Raw genomic sequence first — 19,675 nt, forward strand, 5'->3', positions numbered from 1 at the left:
TGTGCCAGTCTGCATTTGTTTTTAAAAAGCATATTTATAAGTTTGTTTTCTTTGTATTAAAGAGTGCCTTTTTATTCCACTAGGTGGTGTTATCTATCTGTTCACTGTGTTTCCACTCATGTGTGGGCCCTTGAATTTCCACCCAGCTGTAATGCATGCAGGTTTGTGTTAAATCCATTGACCATTGTGGATCCTGTGATTGGACTGTGGTGTATTGGGTAAGCTTTGAGGAAATGCTGGAGTGCTCATGGGAATCACCACCAGCAAAGTGTCCTACTTCATGAGTAGCACTAGGCAACATAGCCTGAACAAATAATCTGCTGAAAGACACAGCTCTTGTGATATAAATATCTTTATATATGATGTGTATCTAAAGATATACAAGTTATAATGATCATGTGCATAGACAGAATATACTGTACTTGTCAATATTGACATGATCACTACTAGCAGTCACAGTGACCCATTTTGGTCGAGCCTCTGATGGAATAAAACAACACACTTGAGCCAATGAGATCACAACACATTATCAGTGCAAACAGGTTCGTTTGCCAACTGGGATCAGAGCAAATAGTGTTTGAAAGCATGGTATTAAAGAAGTATTGAGAGGGTGGATCCAAAAAACACGGCCTCCTTTGGAACATAAAGACGGATAAGTAGTATAAGAACCAGACATTATGTTGATGTAAGATGCCATTATTGGAACAGAGCTTATTTCACTTCACAGTATGAAATAGGCAGTTACTGATCTGAGCATATCAGCATGAAACAGAGTATCAGTGCTTTTACACTGCTGTAAAATGATGATAAGGAATTTCCTCAGTTCTAGCTCTAATCGGAGAAATAAAACTTCTGAGGCAATATAGCACTGTTTAAAATATGTGCACGGGCGTAAAGGAACACATCTGCCTGCTTAAAAGACTCATTCTGCTGACTATGAATTCCCTTATCTCCCCTAGGCGCGATTAGATAATTTGCAGGCTCTAAAAGGATGATAAGAAGTACAATTTTGCTAGTTTTCAAAGCTTTTGGAGACATTATTTATTGACCATTTATAATTAATCCAGCTAAATCTTTATTATACCAAACCTTTTAGAATACTCAGTCACACGCACTTAGACAATCAGGCCAAAGCATCTGAGGATGCATGATGAAAAGCTATAATAAAAAGGACACATAAAATAAAATAAAAGTCATTTGTTCAGATGTACTTTTGAATGCTGTGTCATGTCATGACATTTTCTGAGTCAAGGATTGATGAACTTCTACTTCTGTTGAGTGAGCTTATGAAAGCACCTGCCTCAAAAGTAGACAAAAGCCTGAGAGCCGGACAGGAGGCATGAAGCATAAAGCCCTCCTTAAATAGAAACCGTGTCCTCTGAAGGGTCTTTCGTTTATTAAAGAACAAAAGTGCACCTGCAGCGCTTGCTGAGATAAGTGAACTGTTTGGACTTCCTTATTGAAAGAGAACAGGATGCTTCTTAATGGTTTGCACACAGAGAATGTGTGTTCTATGACAGGTTCAGGATTTAGCCATCTGCAGGGTGACACATGAGCAGCAGTTATGGGAACTTATTTAATTAAAACTTTGAGGATAATCCCTATCATTATTTCTGATTCTCAAATTGTCTCAAGGTAATTTTATGGAAAAGCTCAGTTTTCAAGCATTACATATCGTAGACAATCTGAAGGACAATTTATTCCTAAATAATGCAATCCTGTCATTAACCCAACACTAAAAGGCTTGAATGACCAAAGGCCAAATCTTTCCTAGGTTAGTGTGCCCTGCCCTGCTCAGGCAATCTATTGCCTTCATGCACACAATACAAACACATAGCAACACAACAAAATGATACATTCAAAGACAAGACAGGTATTTCCTCTGCATGAAAAATCATTATTCAACAGCATACCGTTTATTTATAGGCTGTTTGTCATCTTGATTATCACATTACACATACAAAAGAGCAAGACAAACCTTGGGCCAATCTCATAATGCTGAACTTTCTGCAGCTGGCACAATACTGAGTCAATGTGAGAACAGGGAGTGAAAATGCCACACACCCGTAAGACCAGTATGTACAGTCCAAGTTAACACGAGAAATGCAAAGTGATGTGCGTCAGATGTCAAACACTAGTTTTGAGTTTTAAGAAACCAGGGGCCAAATAAAGACTTATGTGGTATGAGGTTGTAAACTGGTCAGAAAGTTGCATGCAAGGTTACTGTTTTGTAAAAATGATTTGACCCAGGCTTTTTTATCATAAGCAAACAAAATGTAACCTGTTCTATTTTGGTGCTCCTCAAAATGACATATTTGTGTGATGGAAGTCACATTGGAAGTTTTTTTTTGTAAGGCTCTTTATAAAAATCTGTGCGAAGATTTGAGTAACCCACTTAAAAGTATTTCACTAATGTTTCAGGATATGTTGTTTCAAGGATGCTTATGGACACCGTTTTCAATTGAGTGCTTCGGGTATTGACAGAAGAGCATAAGACAAAGACATACTTTGTTTATGCCCTAGGGGAAATTCAGTATTTATTTTTCCATTATGAGTGCAGAGGAGCTTCACATCTCCTTCATCATACATACTTAATGATGTACAACAAAGGGACACTTTCACAAAGTGCTAATGCATCATATTAATACAATTGATTTGGGCGTTCATATAAAAGAGGGTGCGGTAAACAAGTCACCAGTGCTAACAATGTTATCCTGCAACTCACAGGTGACATTTCCAACCCGTTAAGGCGTTGCTGATCATTTCTGGTAAACCTGTTGACTTTTTTGGAAAGCTTACTTTAGAATGTGAAATACGTTTGATGCTCTGATCTGTATAGCAGTGGTAAAAACAAAAAGTAACTTAAAGTCCCATAATAGGAAATAGTTCATTAAAATACAATGACTACTTTGGGTAGTAAAATAGAAGTACTAATCAATAGTTGCAGACATACAGTGTTTTTATCAAACCCATACAAATCTATTTCAAATTCAATTACAATTCCAAACCTTCCAAAGACACCAAATGTGGCAGGCTGCATTTTAGGGATTTTTTTATAAAATGATGCACAAACTTGAATATTTCCATATGATGGAATGTTTTCTCTCAGTGTGACCATCATAAAGCTTTAAAGTAGAGGTAGAACTGCTGATATATCTACATGAATAATTTCACATTCCTAATGTTTTTGGAAACAATAAAAGGCTACTGTTACTGAAACTGTTAAGTCTGACTGTGTACACGTAGACTGCAATCCGGAATGGAGTTCAAAACGCAGGGTTCTCTTTGAAAAAGTAAAAAGTAGTCTCTCAAAATAGCGAACATTACTGAAGGACAAGGTGAATAGCCTGCTTTAAACGATTTCCTTCAGCAAATTCCATGAGTAAAAGTATAGCCTTTTCTTTTCAAACTTAACTTTTGTTTCATTCAAAAAAGGACACGACTTCACAAGCCTTCTTATTACCACAAAGAATACAACTCCCAGCATGCTCATTTCCGGTTTGAGTGCCTCCTAGCCAATCAGAAGCCTCCTGAGTTTATGGCAGCTATCTGGGGCACAGGGCCAGCGCGTCTAGCCAGCTCGAAGTGCCACGACTTCACAGACCACGGATTCTCCAGCGGAGTGAGGGGGACAGCACTGGGAAAAAGCTAGTTAGCTAGATAAATAGGTTGCTTTGCAGAGTGGTCTCTTCACAAGTTACAACTTGAAGCGTTTTGCCCTCTCTCCATTCCCTTTGAAGCCAGCAGGCGTAGCTACATCTCCAGCGAGGTAACGTTGAGTGTGGGAGTCCTGGATTTCTTTTAATTCATTTTAGCCATCGTTAGTTAGCTTGGGAAGCTATCTGCTGCTAACTCCTGATGTAACTGCTGGTACAGAAAGACAGCCGGATAAAGTTATCTAACATCATTTAAGATTTTTTCCCTAATTAAGCATTTAGTTATCTATTTCATTGTAGCTTCTGGAGGGTAGTTTTGTTACGTAAACCGGCTCTTTATAACATAATGTGTAGCACGATAGCCAAGTTCATTGATTCCTAGTGTTAGCTACAATGCTAGCTTGCGAGTAAGGATGAATCATTTCATATAGAAGTATTTACAGCATAACACACATTGTATTCGTTGTAATGTAAGTTGGATGGACAACGAATAAGAGTTGCGTTTAGTTATACAAATCAGACTTCTTTCGGTTGTGTCCTCACTGTTGTAATGTTTGATGTTAAATACATTAATGTCTGTCAAATGCTTTTGTATTTAAAGTACCGTATCGACTAACGTTTGGCGAATATTTCTCATTGTGAAGTATGTCTGCAACTAGTAATGACTGTCCTTGGAGGAAAGAAACTGTATGCATTAACAAATTGACTTCCACGACGTAATAAAATATTTTCTTTTTAGATGAAGACTATTGCATCTCTTATAGGTATTCCAATGCTCATGAATGAAATATAGATACTTTAGACTTAGAAGTTATGTAATGGTTATGCAAACTTAGTTTAATCTTATAGTCCTATCTTTAATGGACATGTAGTTGAAACTTCAGAAAGTCAGCCCAAGTCCTATTTCTCAGTTAATTCGAGATGCACTGACGTGTGTCATCATAAATAAGCAGGCAGTACAAACTCGCACTTACACTTCTTGCTTTTAAACCTGGCATCCAACGTGGACTCTCGACTGGGTTTCGATTACCCTGGAGTTGCTCAGCAGTTTCCCTTTACGAAGTCACACTGTTTGTTTGTTTTAAAACATTAAAGCTCCACAATGTCCCCTCTTAGCATTTTTATATTTCCTGATAGGATAACATTCCTTTCCGTGATATAAACAAGGATATAACACACAGCGCTGCAGGAATAAATCAAATAATGAGTTTTAGTGTCCCTAAGATGCTATCTACTCTGAGCCAACTTTCCTCCCCTGCAGGCTGAACTTTCTGGTTTGTGCCACCCTCCAAGAGTCTTAAAGGGACGGCTAAAAGATCCTTGAGGGGATGTTTTTTTTCAGGGCAGGAAATTAACACTCACCACCAGCCAACTGCTGGACATTTTTGCAGTGTCTTGTAATGTACTTTTTGGCAGGAAACATTTTCACCGCTATGGTTGGAATAGAGTTCACTATCTTAAGTTGTTTGGAAGTCTATGTAGTTGATTGATCTTTCACACGTGCACTCCAAACTAGCTCTGATTACTTCATCAAATATAAAAAATTGTTTTACTTTTTACCTACACCTGATTCAGTAATCTTTCCATCCATTGTTCAATATAGTATCCATTTATTCTCGTTGTATAATGAGTCCAAAACAATGGTGCTGTGTGCTGATGAGTAAGGTGACATTTTCATTTAGAAAACACTGTACTTTAGTTAATATTTTTCCACCTTGCAACAGCAGTGGTATAATAAAATATTGTTTTGATGTGAAAACAATTCAAAACAGTTTCAAGCAAAACCAATTTGAGATAGACATTTGGACAATTTCTCCCACAGGATATTTTCAATTCTATGTTTTTAGGAAGCCTGGGGCTGATATTTAATTGTATTTACTTTTGGCGTAGTTGATTTTGGTGCAATCAGTCCTCTGCTGTTTGTCACACAGGTTGCTGATCAGATTTGCTGGTCTGCATTATGTAGCCAGCCTCGGGGCATACATTTATGGTGGTAACAGTGACACCTTCAGGCGATTTTTCTCCAGACATTATAAATCACAATTCTGTCTCATTACCGGTCTGTTAATAAAGCTGCGTTTCAGTTTGCCATGGCACTGAGAAATGCTTTTTACGGTATCAGTTTTAGGAACAGCATCAGTTTCTTTTGGAAAAATAATATTTGTATTTGTGTCCACTGTATTGACAAGTCTGCTTCTTTTCTTTTTTTGTAGGTCAACTGAAATTTCCAAATGGATATCTACGACCCCCAAACCCTTGGGATAATGGTGTTTGGTGGATTCATGGTGATCTCTGCACTTGGGATCGTTCTTGTTTCCACCTTCTCCATGAAGGAAACCTCCTATGAGGAGGCCCTGGCTAAACAACGCAGAGAGTCAGGTAAAATTCAGCCTACTCGCTCTGACAAAAAGAAGAAGGACAAAGTGGCAGAGAAGAAGGGCCGTGGAAAGAAGAAGGAAGAAAAGCCCAATGGAAAGATCCCAGAGCCTGAGATAATTGAAGAGGAAGTCATTGAGCCTGCTGATGCCCCAGTTGAAGCTGCTGCCCCAGTTGAAGCTGCTGAACCTGAACCTGTCCCTGCTGTTGAGGTTAAGCCCATTGCAGCCCCTGCCCCAGCAGAAGCCGAAGCCCCACCGACACCTGCTGCCGAACCAACTCCTGCTATTTCTGAGCCCTCCCCTGCACCCTCACCGAAAGAGAAGAAGAAGAAGAAGGTGGCGAAGGTCGGGCCAGCCTCTACCAAAACAGTCGTGGCTGCCCCCGCACCCGTCACATCCTCCGCAGCCCCTGTGTCTGCCCTGACTAAAGCGTCTGCCCCTGCGCCAGTCAAAGCTGCTGCAGCCCCAGCCAAGACTACACCGGCTCTGACCAAGACTACACCGGCTCCGACCAAGACTACACCGGCTCCGACCAAGACTGCACCTGCTCCGACCAAGACTGCACCTGCTCCGACCAAGACTGCACCTGCTCCGACCAAGACTGCACCTGCTCCGACCAAGACTGCACCTGCTCCGACCAAGACTGCACCTGCTCCGACCAAGACTGCCCCCGTGCTGGAAGCTGTCACTAAAGACGTCCCTGTGATGGCGGTGCCCCCAGTGGGATCTCAGCCAGCAAAAGGACAAAAGAAGGCCTCCAAGAAAAAGGCTGAGCCTGGTAAGCAGATTTGTTTCAGAGATATCCATTTATTATTTTGCAGCTATAACTGTATTTTGATTTGAGAAAAAAATCGAAATAGTATGCTGTAATTTCTATATTTTTCAAGCGGTTATTAAAGTATTCAAATATTAAAATCTACAGATACATTTCATGAGGGGAAGACAATAATACTCACTCATTAGACCTAAGAGTCCTTTCTGAAGTGTGCATGGCCAAGACCCTAAAGGGCATCCCATGAACTGCAGTTTCTAGTCTGGCCACTATGCCAAAATCACAGCATGGCGTAACACTTAGGTGCGATCTTATTACACTGATTTATCAGTATTTTTGAATAAATAATCAAACTTTTTTAATCTAAAAGATGCCTGTCGTTTGGTCTCTGCTTAATCCCCTGTCAGGTGTGGTGGACTATTGTTGTGCTTGACGTAGTTAGGGGTCTACAGTTATCTGCAAACTTCACTTGCCCATGATCCCTTCTCTAATTATCAAGGATCAAAGACTCTGAACTCTTATCAATATGTTGTTAAAGTAAAACCATCATCGTCAAAATTAGCCCTCTCCTTGGAAGTGGAAACTGCTCGTCTAGACAGGAACTACACTAGCCATAACACTGGTGATAGTACTCGGACATGATGGTGGAGCGGGGGCACGTCTGCAATGTTTAGCCCTATTCACTCACAATATAAGGCAGTAATTCCCTGTCAGTACTGATGAACTTCTAGCTGTGTGCCCGTGGAGAGTAGTGCCAATGGAAGAAGTGGGTGATGTCTGGCACTCAGCTCTGGAGGGCATAGAGCCTGCCCGCCTGTCTAAACACCACTGCCCTGTTTGGTTAGCTAACAAAGGCTCTTAGTGCCCTGACAATGGTGGAAGGCAGCAGAGTACGGTTCTCTCTTGCCTGAGGGCTTGTCTCCGCCTGGTGCCACAGTGCTCCATCATTTTGCCTTTCCGACGCTGCCCGGAGCTCCGCACCCAAAGGAACAAGTCGCAACCTTGTACTTTTCCTCTTACAATGTTGTTGGAATTGATGGTTCACTGTAGCTTTCTGAGCTTTTTTTTTTGCTCCGTTTCCCCTCTTTAGTGGCAGTGATGGATTCCCCTGATGCTCCTCTGTACCTGCCCTACAAGGCCCTGGTTTCCACCATCAGCAGCATGGTGTTCAGCGAAGGAGAGGCCCACAGGCTCATCGAGATCCTGTCCGAGAAAGTTGGCATCATTCAAGACGCATGGCACACGGTATTGAACTCATCAAGAAAAAGACACATGTTAAACTAACTGGAGTGCAAAGGCTCACTGAATGCATATGAGACTTGTAGGGAGGCCCACTTAATGAATTTTTGCTGTTTATCTGTGTACGTTTTCAGGCCTCTCAGAAAGGTGACCCAGTGGCCATGCTGAAGAAGCAAGTCGAGGAGAGAGAGAAACAGCTGGCGGCAGAACAAGAGGATGCTACTGCATCAAAGAATCGTCTCAGAGAACTCACCAAGGTTAGACGTCTCTCAGAAAAATGTATGTGCATGTGGTGTCATATTATTTCTACATCCTTCTGTATCCATGCTGGCACCCCTATAAGACTCAGTACTCATCACACCCTAAACCAAATTGTTACATGGATGAAAATCATGTAAGGCATTAAGTGTTGTTTTGCTTGAAGGTGGTAGTGGAATAAAAGTTAATGTAGTTGCCTACCTCTTTTGTCCTGAAGGTGGCACTAGAGGAAAGTTAACAGTGTGACTGAAATAAACAGGTCAAATACATAAGGAAGAACGCCAGCCTAGAGGCCGCAGGTCCATCCTAAGCTTCGCTGCAAGAATCTTTTTTTTTAAATGACTGATTTGTTCATGATTAGGAAAACTCAGAATAGTCTCTCTCACACATTACCAGGCTTTAGAGAAAATCAGCAGGCTGGATGCAGAATACCAAAGTCTATGTTTTTTTATTTTTTATTTAATGTTGCCCTGATTCCAGAGTTGAATGGAAACATGTGTCGTTCTCTTGGCACTGGAGGAAAAACACAGATTTTGAAATAGCTTTTTTGCCCTTTGTCCATGGACTCTACAGTGAATCTGAATGTGCTCTCTGACCTTGCTGTCTGTTTTTCAGGAGCTGTCTGCTGAGAAGTCAAAGGTGGCCAGTGTGGAGACCAGGCTGAGTTCCCAGCTGAGTAAGAGGGAGCAGGAAATGATTGCTCTGCAGGCCCGCATGCAGGCCAGTTACCAGGACCATGTCGCGCAGACCCAGGACCTGAATGGAAAGGTCTGTCCTTATAAACAATATTACAGTTCAGATTCAGAATCTGGCTGCTAATTATAAATAGATTTTTTGTAAATTACTTCTCTTGACAAGGATGTAATTAGCTGTCCTAAATGACTGTTTTCCTAACTTTTTTTTTATAGATCGTCAACCTGCAGGACCAGTTAGAAAAAGGCCCCAATGCCCAGCTGGTCCGTCTGCAGCAGGAGAACTCCATCCTGCGTGATGCCCTCAACCAAGCCACTAGTCAGGCCGAGAGCAAGTGAGTTTTCCCTGGAGCAGTTAATGAAAAGCAGTGATCCAAACTGACATGCATTTTACCTTACTAATCCTAATTAAAGTGACAATACAATTGAAAAAGTATGTTGTCAAATCTGAACCTTTTTGTGAAGCCTCCTGACTCTTTCTGCCCCTGTCTCTGCTTGTGTGTCTCTGTCCGTTATTCTGTCCTCAGGCAAAATGCGGAGCTTGCCAAGCTGCGTCAGGAATGCACCAAGTTAACCAAGGACCTCGGAGAGAAGACGGGGAGTCTACTTGCTGATGAGCACCTTAAGAAAGGGCTGGAGGCCAAGGTCTCCGCTACTGAGAAGCAGCTCTCCCTGATGCAGGTTGGCCTGGCCTTTGCTTACACCACATTAAATCTCATTATAAATTACACTGGTTGTGATCACGTTACCACATGGAAACAAATGTATTCATCTTTCTTTTCTCAATGTTGTTTCTGACAGTTAGTTACAGAGTCTCTTCAGAATTCAAGTTTAGACCTTTCCCACACATCCCCTAACCCTCTAATGTTATGGTACGTTGAATTGCCTTGTAATCACATAGCCGAGGGCTGGGCTGGAATGTAGCCAGACAATAATGGTGCTGCAGGATAAGGCTCCTCTGCACCAGCTGGAATGTGAGCGAGTCTCAGCACCTCTCCAGCCCTCTGTAACAGGCTGTATAGTATTTACAACACATGACCCTCTTACAGAAGCACAACCCTGTCTTGCTTTATCTGTTCATTTGCTCTTCGTACATATACCATCAGCCTACGCAGTTACCCTCTGATGGAATGCTGTTTGTCTGAACTGTTACGGGTAGTGTTGAGCAAGTCAGTCAGCACTTCCCGATAGTCAACTGTTCATTTGGTTTAATCATTTACGAAACATGCGTCCTAACAGTTCTTCAAACATGTTACGCAATGGATCAGTCAATATACATTACACATGCTCCAGTGATGCAACGTGATCCTTTCACATTTCTTTCACTTTTTGCTCCCTTTGTGAAATAGGTTACTGGTAAAGTGAGCCTTCTGTCTTCAAAAACAAATCTGCTTAGAATGAATCTGACACAAAGGCACAGGCAGGTTAATTATCCCCCAATCCCCTTCAAAGACACTTTCTTCCAAACAAACTTTAAGGCTATCAAAATGTCTGTTTATTTAATTTCTTCTTACATAACTTCTAACCGGAGCTTATTGTGATTATGTCAACGGTGGATGTCCTGTGAGTATTCTCATGTACTTTTCTCTGAATGTGTCGCCATATGATGTTTCAACAGAATAGTTCTGCAATTGGAAAATCACTCCTGCCAAAGCGGGATCATTTTGTGGACCTCTGCCGCCCCCTGTTGTTTAATCATGTCGATTAATGTTGTTGTCAGGCCAGCTATGCGGAAAAAGAGCAGGCGTCCCACAGGAGGATTGAAGAGGTGTGTGAGGAGCTCAGAGCAGCACAGGGGGCAAACAACAGCCTGCAGGCCACTTTGGACAATGCCCAGCAGGACAGCAGCTCATCATCAGGTCAGAATGGAGGGAAACCAAGTCTTAAAGGTCACCTATTATTCAAAATCCACTTTTTCGTGTCTTTTATACATAAATATTTGTCCCCTCTGTGAAAGTTTCAGGAACAAAGACCCCCCCTCTCTTTTTGTCCTGATCCATTTATATAAAAACCTGTCTGAAAATGAGCTGATCAGATTTTGGCCACTTCGTGATGTCATAACGATTCTTTGGCTTGTGTATCCAGCTGTACAATAGCTGCCCGCTGCTCCTACTGCCAGGATGGGTTAAATGCAGAGGCCACATTTTACTGTGTGCTGTGTGCTCTGCATGTGTGACCATTAAAGAGGGTTTCATCCCTCCGATTCTATCTATCTATCTATCTATCCATCTATCTATTAGCCGATAACAAACCAAGGTAACACCTTATCACCTGAATCTCCTCCTAGAGCACCATTGTGTTATTTTTAACCAAATATCTCTCAGAGGGTCGTGGGGTGTGGCTCCTTCTCTTCATCTAAAGTAACAGAGAATCAGCTATTTTGAAACAGGGCTGAAACAGAGGGGTTTATGGGATGCTACAAGGCACGATCTGTTGGGTATTTTGAGCCAAACACTTCAGAGATATGTTTTGTATATAACTGAGAACTGTAATATATATTGATGAATAACAGCATAATAAGGACCTTTTAATGTTGACAAGACGATGGATTGGGGTTGGCTTCTTGTGAGTAAAATCAATGAGAACCAGTGGCATTATCACAGAATATAATACACAGGGTTTTGTCTTAACCAGTTAACAGGGGAGATGCGCCAGCTTACTTTCGGCATGCCCCCTCATTTCAAAATGCCAAGTGTTGTATTCATGGACGAGTGGCAGGCAGCAGGCTTACACTTAAACTTTAATTTCTGAATTAGAATGTTTCTTTTACATTCCTTTTTTTCTGAGGAAGTAAATAAACAGTTATTCTGGATTTATTTGTTGTTTGAGGTGCAATATATGACTCGGCAGCTTTAAAACATGAAGACACTATTATTTTCTGCTTCACTCTAATGCATTAATTTCGTCAAAAAGTGGGCGGGCCCTCATTTTGACTGGAAGTGACGTTGGCGCCCTCATACCATACTTTCTAGAAAACCCCTGTTAAACATAGACTACGTGCTGTCTATTGGTCCCTGCAGAGTTCCAGGTGCGTATTGGGAGTTTGGAGACTGAGATCAGTGAGCGCTCCGCTCAGGTGGACGCCCTCACTGGCCAGCTAGAGGAGACACAGGCAGAGAAAAGCCAGCTTGTACAGCAGGTGGCCACCATCAACTCCCTGCTGGAGGCCAATCAGACCAAACAGGAGGAGGATAACAATCAGGTAGGACAAACTCTGCAAGTTAGAGAATGGCCTCACGCTTTTACCGCACAGCCACCCTTAACAATTTGTGTTTGTCTGATTCGACAGGTGGATGCTGCAGACGTGGAACAGCTCAAGCTCAGGTAAATGTTTTAGATGACTTGTTGACAAAAAGGCAACAATAGACCCAGAGCTTTTCCATGTATTGATTGAAATTCTATGCCATCTGTTCAGCCTTCAGGAGAGAGACAACCAGTTGAACATACTTCACGAAGAACTGAAGCAGCTGCAGATGAAGCAGGAAGCTGCTGTAAGTGTCGCAAACATCTGGTGTGAGATTTATTGCCAAATAGTATCACTTCTTGATTGAAAGAAACATACTTTGCTAATCACAAATAATCTGCTATTCTAACAGGAGAACACTATTGTGGATCTTGAGCAAAAAAATAAGAGGTATGGAACTTTTTGCTATCCATTTGTTTGATTTAAATGTTTTGGATCTTATCAATAGCTTATCCCAAATTGTGTCCTTTTTTTTTTAGTGATGACCTCGGCCTTATTACATCACTTCAGGAAGAACTTAAAAACCTCAAAGAAGAGATGGCGCAACCTAACAAAGCACCAGTAAGTCACTCTCAATGTCTTGCAGCATTCATCACCTTTCCTGCAGGACAAAAATAAGGACCCCTGACTCATTCAATGCATACTCTGTTTCAGCAGTCTGATAGCTCCCCAGAGCTGGAACAACTACAGAACAGGTATGAGTCTTAGAATATGTGAAGAGATCATTCTTACTTATTGTTAAGACTGTTGTAGATCTCCATATTGACTATTTTGTTTCTTTGGCTAGCCTGACTGAGAAGGAGGCCCTTGTCACTTCGCTACAAGAGGAGCTGAGAGAAGCGAGAGAGAAGACGACCAATGATGCAGTAAGACCGTCTGTGCACACTAGTGGCTTATTAATTGAGACCGCTGTTCCCTCCATTACCCTCCTGATTATGTGATCCATTGTTTTAGCAGAGCGTTGCAGCAGAACTGACAGCTTTCCAAACGGAAACCAAAGAAACTCTCCAGACACTCTTCCCACATATACCCATAGAGACAGAGCAGGTAGGAACAGAAGATTTCACATGAGAAGTTGCTGAATGGTTTTAATTTCTAATGAATTATTCTGTAAAAATCATAGACATATTCATTATTTTTTGTATTTTGTCTCCTCATATAGTCAAACTGGTTACAAGTATATACACAGAAAGCTCAGGAGGCACTCAGCCAGCAGAGCCAGGAGCCTCAGTCGAGCACAGAGCTGCCTGTAAGCTACCATTTTCTACTCAGCAAATACTGGTTAGAATAAGCTGTGCTGAAAAACATCTGAATGTGTTTTCTTTGTCTTAGGAGCTGCTTGAGAAACTGAAGGAGGCTGAGGAGAGCCATGGCGTCCTGCAGGCTGAATGTGAACAGTACAGGATCGTCCTGGGTGAAACTGTAAGTGATTGGGGAAACTGAGATGTGTTCCTAATGGGATATATTCAGGGTTCGTACGGGTGCTGGAAATCCCTGAAAATGCTTGAAATTGTACGAGGTGTTTTCTAGGTTTGAAAAGTGCTTGCATTTTGGGAATGGTGCTTGAATTTGGGATAAAGTGCTTGAAATTGTAAATGCTTTACTTCGCTTTTTAGATTAAAAGAAAATAAAGAAGTCGGAGCAAGCTTAATTGCTTCGCTTTTACATAAAACAGCTCCGCTCCGGCCTTCCCGCGCTAAGCGCGTGACCTGCAAGTGTTTTTGTTACGTGTGTGACCTGGGCATTTTGATGAGTGATAGATGACAGGAGGTTGCTGTTTCAACAAGCGTTGGCTAGCAGAAGACAAATACAAGCCACGGGTTAGACAAGGGTCAAGCCCACGAGTAGCCTCCTGCAAAAATAACGATGCGAGAGTCTGCGCTGACGAGCCGCATGAAAGGTACGCCGTAGTAAAGCATTTTAGATTAGGCTAACGTTGCATGTTACGTTTGTTTAAGCTAACGTTAGCGAGCTGAATAGCGAACTCGATGAGGGATGATAATAATAATTGCAGGGGACAATCATTTCAGAGCAGTGTACCTATGTTATGTGCGTTACAGTCGCCATCCTGTGGTGTTCAGAGGATGAAGCACTCACTGTTGTAATTCAACCCACTCTCACAGCATTTCGTGTTACTAAATATAATCTATTGATTCGACACAGAGTGATTTTAAAAGCAATATATTTCTACTGGTAGAATGTTTCGTGCCTAAAATAAATGTGACTTGCTCTATCGAAATCAGTCACATTGACCTGAAGGCGTGTGCGTGTGCGCGCTTGTGTGTGTGTGTGTGTGTGTGTGTGTGTGTGTGTGTGCACACACACACACCGGCTGTTGTTATGCTTGCTGTGAAGCTGGTAAAGGTGCAGCTAGTTTGAATGACTTTGTATACTGCAGGGTAGCTTGTGAATTTACTCCAGGTTGAACTAAAGTCTGATTTAATACTTGATTATATTTCACATCATTCATCCAGAGCTGTAAAGTAACTAAAGGTATTCAATACATGTAGTGGAGTCAAAGTACACCATTTATCTCTGACTTATGTTTACTGCAAGCCTAAAAGTACCTCAAAAATAGTAATCAATATTGAAAAGTTATTTGGCTGATTGTTTTATATTGGCTCAGCCAGGTTATATGGGATGCCCAGTCCACGTACAGATGGGTCACTCATTTTGAAATATTAAACTTTTCATTTTTCATCCTCATGTAGAATTCTATTATGAAACACACATTTGGTTGTTTATAGCATAAAGAACATCTGATTTAATGGGAGGTAGGGAAATGATCATTTGAGTATAAGTATGTGTATATAAATATGTAATTTACAACGGCTGTAAGATGCTTGAAAGTGCTTGAATTTGACTTTGGAAAAGGTGTAAGAACCCTGTATATGCATACAGCTAATTTATTCCTGTCCCCTTTTTCCTTCAGGAAAGAATGCTGAAACTTCTGCAGAATAGTGTGGAGGAAGGAGAGCTGGTATGGAAGTCAAAGATGGCTAACACGGAGGAGCAGCTCAGAGAGGTAAGTGATGATCCCTTCTTGAAATGACTGATTTGTTCATGATTAGGAAAACTCACAATAGTCTCTCTCTCACATTACCAGGCTTTAGAGAAAATCAGCGGGCTGGATGCAGAATACCAAAGTGTAGAACAGGTGAGGATTTTCTTTTTCCAACACTTCAAAATGTCCTCTTGATGTAAACTAATGAGATATGTGTGCTGCTATGTGTAAAACGTGACTTTGGTTCTTTTATGCAGTTGAAGGAGCAGATGATGCTTCTCGAAGCCCAGCTGGAGAAGCAGTCAGAAAACCAGACGACCTCAGAAGAGACGGAGCCGGTAATGAGAAGTTTAGATCTACAGCTCCACCATTAGGGACGATTTTCTTATTACTTGCATTATTAAATAGTGTTCTTGCAGATACAAAAAAAAAAAGCTGTTCGCAAAGTCACGTCTTTTCAATTTGTTTTTAATGTTATAAAAATGTCACAATCCACAGTCCTCTTTTGTTGTATTTCTTTATATCTTGATATTTATCTCTATACTACAACAACATTTAAGAGCATTTTCTACCTTTTTATTGATTGAATAATATGATTTAATATGTTTAATTATTAAAACTTATAAGGAGTTTTTATTAAAAATTAAAGTCTAGAAATGCATTTCCCATATTTTAAACTCTTGTGATGCATTTTTAAAACAAACCTGTCTGACATATGTTCATTTCTGTGCCGTGCTCTGTTATCAGCTGACACTGCAGCTGTCGGAGAGTCAGAAGCAGCTGGATGTGGCCCAGAAGGAGGCCCAGGCACACAAGGAGGAGCTCACACAGGTGACTTTACTTACCTAAGCTGCTTTCCTATCCTTCAGACCAATACTTTCCACAGTCGTATATACCAGTCTCACTGAGATGACACATGGCAAGGAATTCCTGGAAATCCCTCATTTGATCTACAAGCTACAGCATCTTTGGCATGGAAATGTGCGGATGGGGTGGTTGTGTAACTAGTGGCGGCTTCATGTTTCAGGTCAGAGAGCAGCTGGGCGAGATCACGATGCGGGCTCAGCAAGAGCAGAATGGCCCATTTGAGGCTCAACCAAGTCAGGTCAGGGTGCAAAGGTCACAGTGCACCCTTCACTTCCGGTCAGAGAGTTCTGGACAGAAACTCTAAACACTTTTCCTATTTGTTTTGTAACCATTTTTTGTAGAGAATTTCCTAAAAGTAAACGTTGATTTCATTAAGATATTTTCTTTATGATCTGGTTTAACACTTGGTCCAACCACCTGTCCTAAGTCAAGGATGTGGTCACGGTACACGTATACTCAGTGACGCGTCCTGACAAAGGGCTGCAGTTCCAGTCCGTCCAGAATTCCTCTGACATAGCTGCTGTTTATGCTAACCACTGTTTGCATTGACTCTAACCAATGCTTTTTTCTCACCTTTTTCAGCATGCTCACTTTTGTTTTCAGATATTTGTTGTTTGTATGATTCCTAACATCAACAGAAGATTTGTGCTAGGCTTCCGTCTGAAATAGTCTGAGAGGCCAACAACTCTGGACACACGACGAGCAGCGTGTGTGTGTGTGTGTGTGTGTGTGTGTGTGTGTGTGTGTGTGTGTGTGTGTGTGTGTGTGTGTGTGTGTGTGTGTGTGTGTGTGTGTGTGTGTGTGTGTGTGTGTGTGTGTGTGTGTGTGTGTGTGTGTGTGTGTGTGTGTGTGTGTGTGTGTGTGTGTGTGTGTGTGTGTGTGTGTGTGTGTGTGTGTGTGTGTGTGTGTGTGTGTGTGTGTGTGTGTCTTGCTGCTGCTTTTGCACAACAGTGTTTGCATACACCTGCATGCTTCAGCCTTTGTTGGGGAGTGTGTATTTATTATTTTCTTTTTTCTTCCATTAGTTCCAAAATAAGTTGAGTCAGACGACGGAGAAGTTGCAGGAGGAGGTGTCTCACAGACAGCAACTTTCAGAGGAGTTTGAGCAGGTATCAGCCATTGTACATGCTCTTTTCTTTGTTTTGATTTGTGTTGGTCTAGTCACACCCGAGGGTGACTAATACATTCTGTGACTAACATGAATTTGTGTTATCATCCTCTAGGCTCAGAAGACTATAACAGACCTTCAGGCTCAGTTGGATCTTCTGAATGTTTCTGCTGAGTCACCAGAATCTGACACAGAAGATGTTGCACAGCTCACGGTGCGCTAACCAATAACACCTAGAAAATGTTTCACTCTGATAGATGCTTTGTGTATTTAAATACTGTTCACTTTCAGTAAAATTCATCCAGAGCGGTCATTGATCAGAGCTTTATGTTTTTCTCAGCAGTAGGTCATAAATGTCTGTACAGCACTGATCCTCACTAATGTTAAAGAGCCTCAAGTTTTCAATATAAAAAAAAAAACATAATGAAAGACAATAATATGAATAAATATTTAACCAAGAATTTGAGCATAATTCAAAACATTGCTCATTCCTATTATATTGAATTTTTTACAATTGAGTTGTACAAGGCCGTTTTTTACTATGCACTATTTTTCCTAATGAATCTTATATTTCATAATGCCAAGTTTATTAGGAATAACTGTTATATAAAATCTAAATGACCTGCAATGAACTCTGAATGGAAGCATGGAAAAGTAACATTTCAGAAAAATGAACTGAGCTTTATAGTATTTTATGGTTACTGGAGTTTGGCTTTATTCTGCGTCTTATTAATTTTATATTAAACATCTTCATTTTGAGTCTCCTGTGTGCTTTGAAATAACGAATGGTACTGCTGTTGGAACAGGAGCGCCTGGAGAAAGAGAAAAAGCTGTCCAAAGACCTCGGCCAGGCAGCCACCAAGCTCCAGCAGCTTCTCAAGGCCACTCAGGAGCAGCTGACCAAAGAGAGAGAAACCGTGAGAACACTACAGGAGCACCTGGAAGACAAGGTGGAGACACCTGAAGTGGTAAGGCTACCCACACACAATTCTAAGCTCAAACTTTCTTGGCATGCTTGGCGATTTTGACACTATATTTCTGTTTTTCAAGGGAGAATACGTGGAGCTGAAGGAAGGAACTTCTGTCTGAAAAGGAAGTTCACTGCAGACACTACAAAAAAAACCTGCCAAATAAGCCTTATGATTACCATAGTTATGCATTCCAAAACTATTACTTTCTTGTACTGTAGTTGATTGCATTTGTTGCAACTGTAGGAATCAAGTGTTTGATATTATGAAAATTTCAAAGTAAGATTAGAGGAGATGATCCTGCTACAATCTTTATTGAAACCCACATTCAATCAAGAAATTCTGGCTATGTCAGAAGTTATTTATCCCTCTGCCTTATATTCCAGACATTTACCCATAGTTCAGTGTTAAAAAGGGAAACCGATTGTACGTCAAACGTACATCAACCTGTGCAATTACTTTGTATGTCTTTTCTATGTGGTTGAATGATGAGAACATTTTATGGTTCAATGTTTCATTCACTTTAGAGCCTGCTTTCTTCTTAACTGGCTGCCATTTACACACAATTTGTATGAATGAATAAACTACAATGTAGCTCTATTTCCCATTCAGTGTCTGTGCAATGAGTGCAGGCAGTAGGCCTACGCAAAGTTAAAGTTGGTTGTGTGTGTTATATTTGGACAAAGCTTCAGATCTGGTGTGCATTGAACTGTTACATCTGCAAATACAGTAGCCTAGATCGCCCCATGATACTTAAAACACTGTCATTTTAAATTGTAAACAATCCTGCCAGGTTAAAAAAAGGCTGTAGCCTATCCGGAAGAGGTTGATAGGAAGTATGACAACGCAGCAACATCGCATCATACAGACACATGAAGGTCATAAACTAACCAGAGTAGCCCCAATCAATCTCTATAGGCCTATCCTTCAATAACAAGAATTACTTTTTTTTTTAAAAGCCTGTTTTAAAAATGCGTCATTTCCTAAAGCTTACCGACAAGGAAGTATATAACTAGGTGGAGTTATGTTTGCGGGTCTCTTCAACAACCATGTATGGCTTTGTTTCTGCACAATGTTTTGTCATCCTCCCGCCCATCACACACAAGCGTAATTTTCGGGCAAATATCAGGAAGATTTTTAATACGGAAACGAGCGTGTGTAAGGCGGATGTGGTGTTCGTCGACAGCGGGAACTACCTTCCTCAGGATGCCACTGCAAACAGGTTTCCCTCAATTTGGCTTGAATTTCAATAAACACCTAATTGAGACGACTCACGTTGGTTGATTTGCGGTACATTTCACTCGTTTAAACTAAAAATGCCAGTAGACCTAGAACATTTGAAACGGCTATTCCCGTGCTATGGTAATAGTTGGTGCAACAATAGACACAAGTACAAAAATAAAACTGCTCAATAATTACCAGATAAACTCCCTAAAGTCGAAATGGTGGCCAAATGAACATGTGTTCACTTGTAAACAAAATTGTTCAA

At 41.1% G+C, this 19,675-nt stretch overlaps 1 protein-coding gene across 5 annotated transcripts; it reads left to right on the plus strand.

The window, feature by feature from the left end:
* Positions 1 to 3,546: 3,546 nt before the first annotated feature.
* rrbp1a (ribosome binding protein 1a) lies at positions 3,547 to 18,786 on the plus strand. 5 transcript variants are annotated; one of them, XM_079688222.1, is made up of 27 exons: positions 3,547 to 3,769; positions 5,870 to 6,812; positions 7,897 to 8,051; positions 8,180 to 8,302; positions 8,919 to 9,071; positions 9,212 to 9,330; positions 9,523 to 9,676; positions 10,716 to 10,854; positions 12,016 to 12,197; positions 12,285 to 12,319; positions 12,411 to 12,486; positions 12,592 to 12,629; positions 12,719 to 12,800; positions 12,897 to 12,934; positions 13,027 to 13,105; positions 13,194 to 13,286; positions 13,402 to 13,488; positions 13,572 to 13,661; positions 15,172 to 15,264; positions 15,346 to 15,396; positions 15,501 to 15,581; positions 15,991 to 16,074; positions 16,271 to 16,348; positions 17,136 to 17,219; positions 17,334 to 17,432; positions 18,025 to 18,186; positions 18,269 to 18,786. In XM_079688222.1, exons 2-27 carry the CDS (start codon positions 5,888 to 5,890, stop codon positions 18,305 to 18,307), a joined length of 3,339 nt encoding a protein of 1,112 aa, XP_079544348.1. In that variant the 5' UTR covers positions 3,547 to 3,769; positions 5,870 to 5,887; the 3' UTR covers positions 18,308 to 18,786. The 5 variants fall into 5 exon arrangements, with proteins under 5 accessions (XP_079544348.1, XP_079544349.1, XP_079544346.1 ...); XM_079688223.1 differs by having other exon boundaries at positions 13,197 to 13,286; XM_079688220.1 differs by having other exon boundaries at positions 3,548 to 3,769; positions 12,894 to 12,934.
* The last annotated feature ends 889 nt before the right edge of the window (positions 18,787 to 19,675 follow it).

Source organism: Notothenia rossii (assembly GCF_949606895.1).
Source record: "Notothenia rossii genome assembly, chromosome: 6".
Lineage (NCBI taxonomy): Eukaryota > Metazoa > Chordata > Actinopteri > Perciformes > Nototheniidae > Notothenia > Notothenia rossii.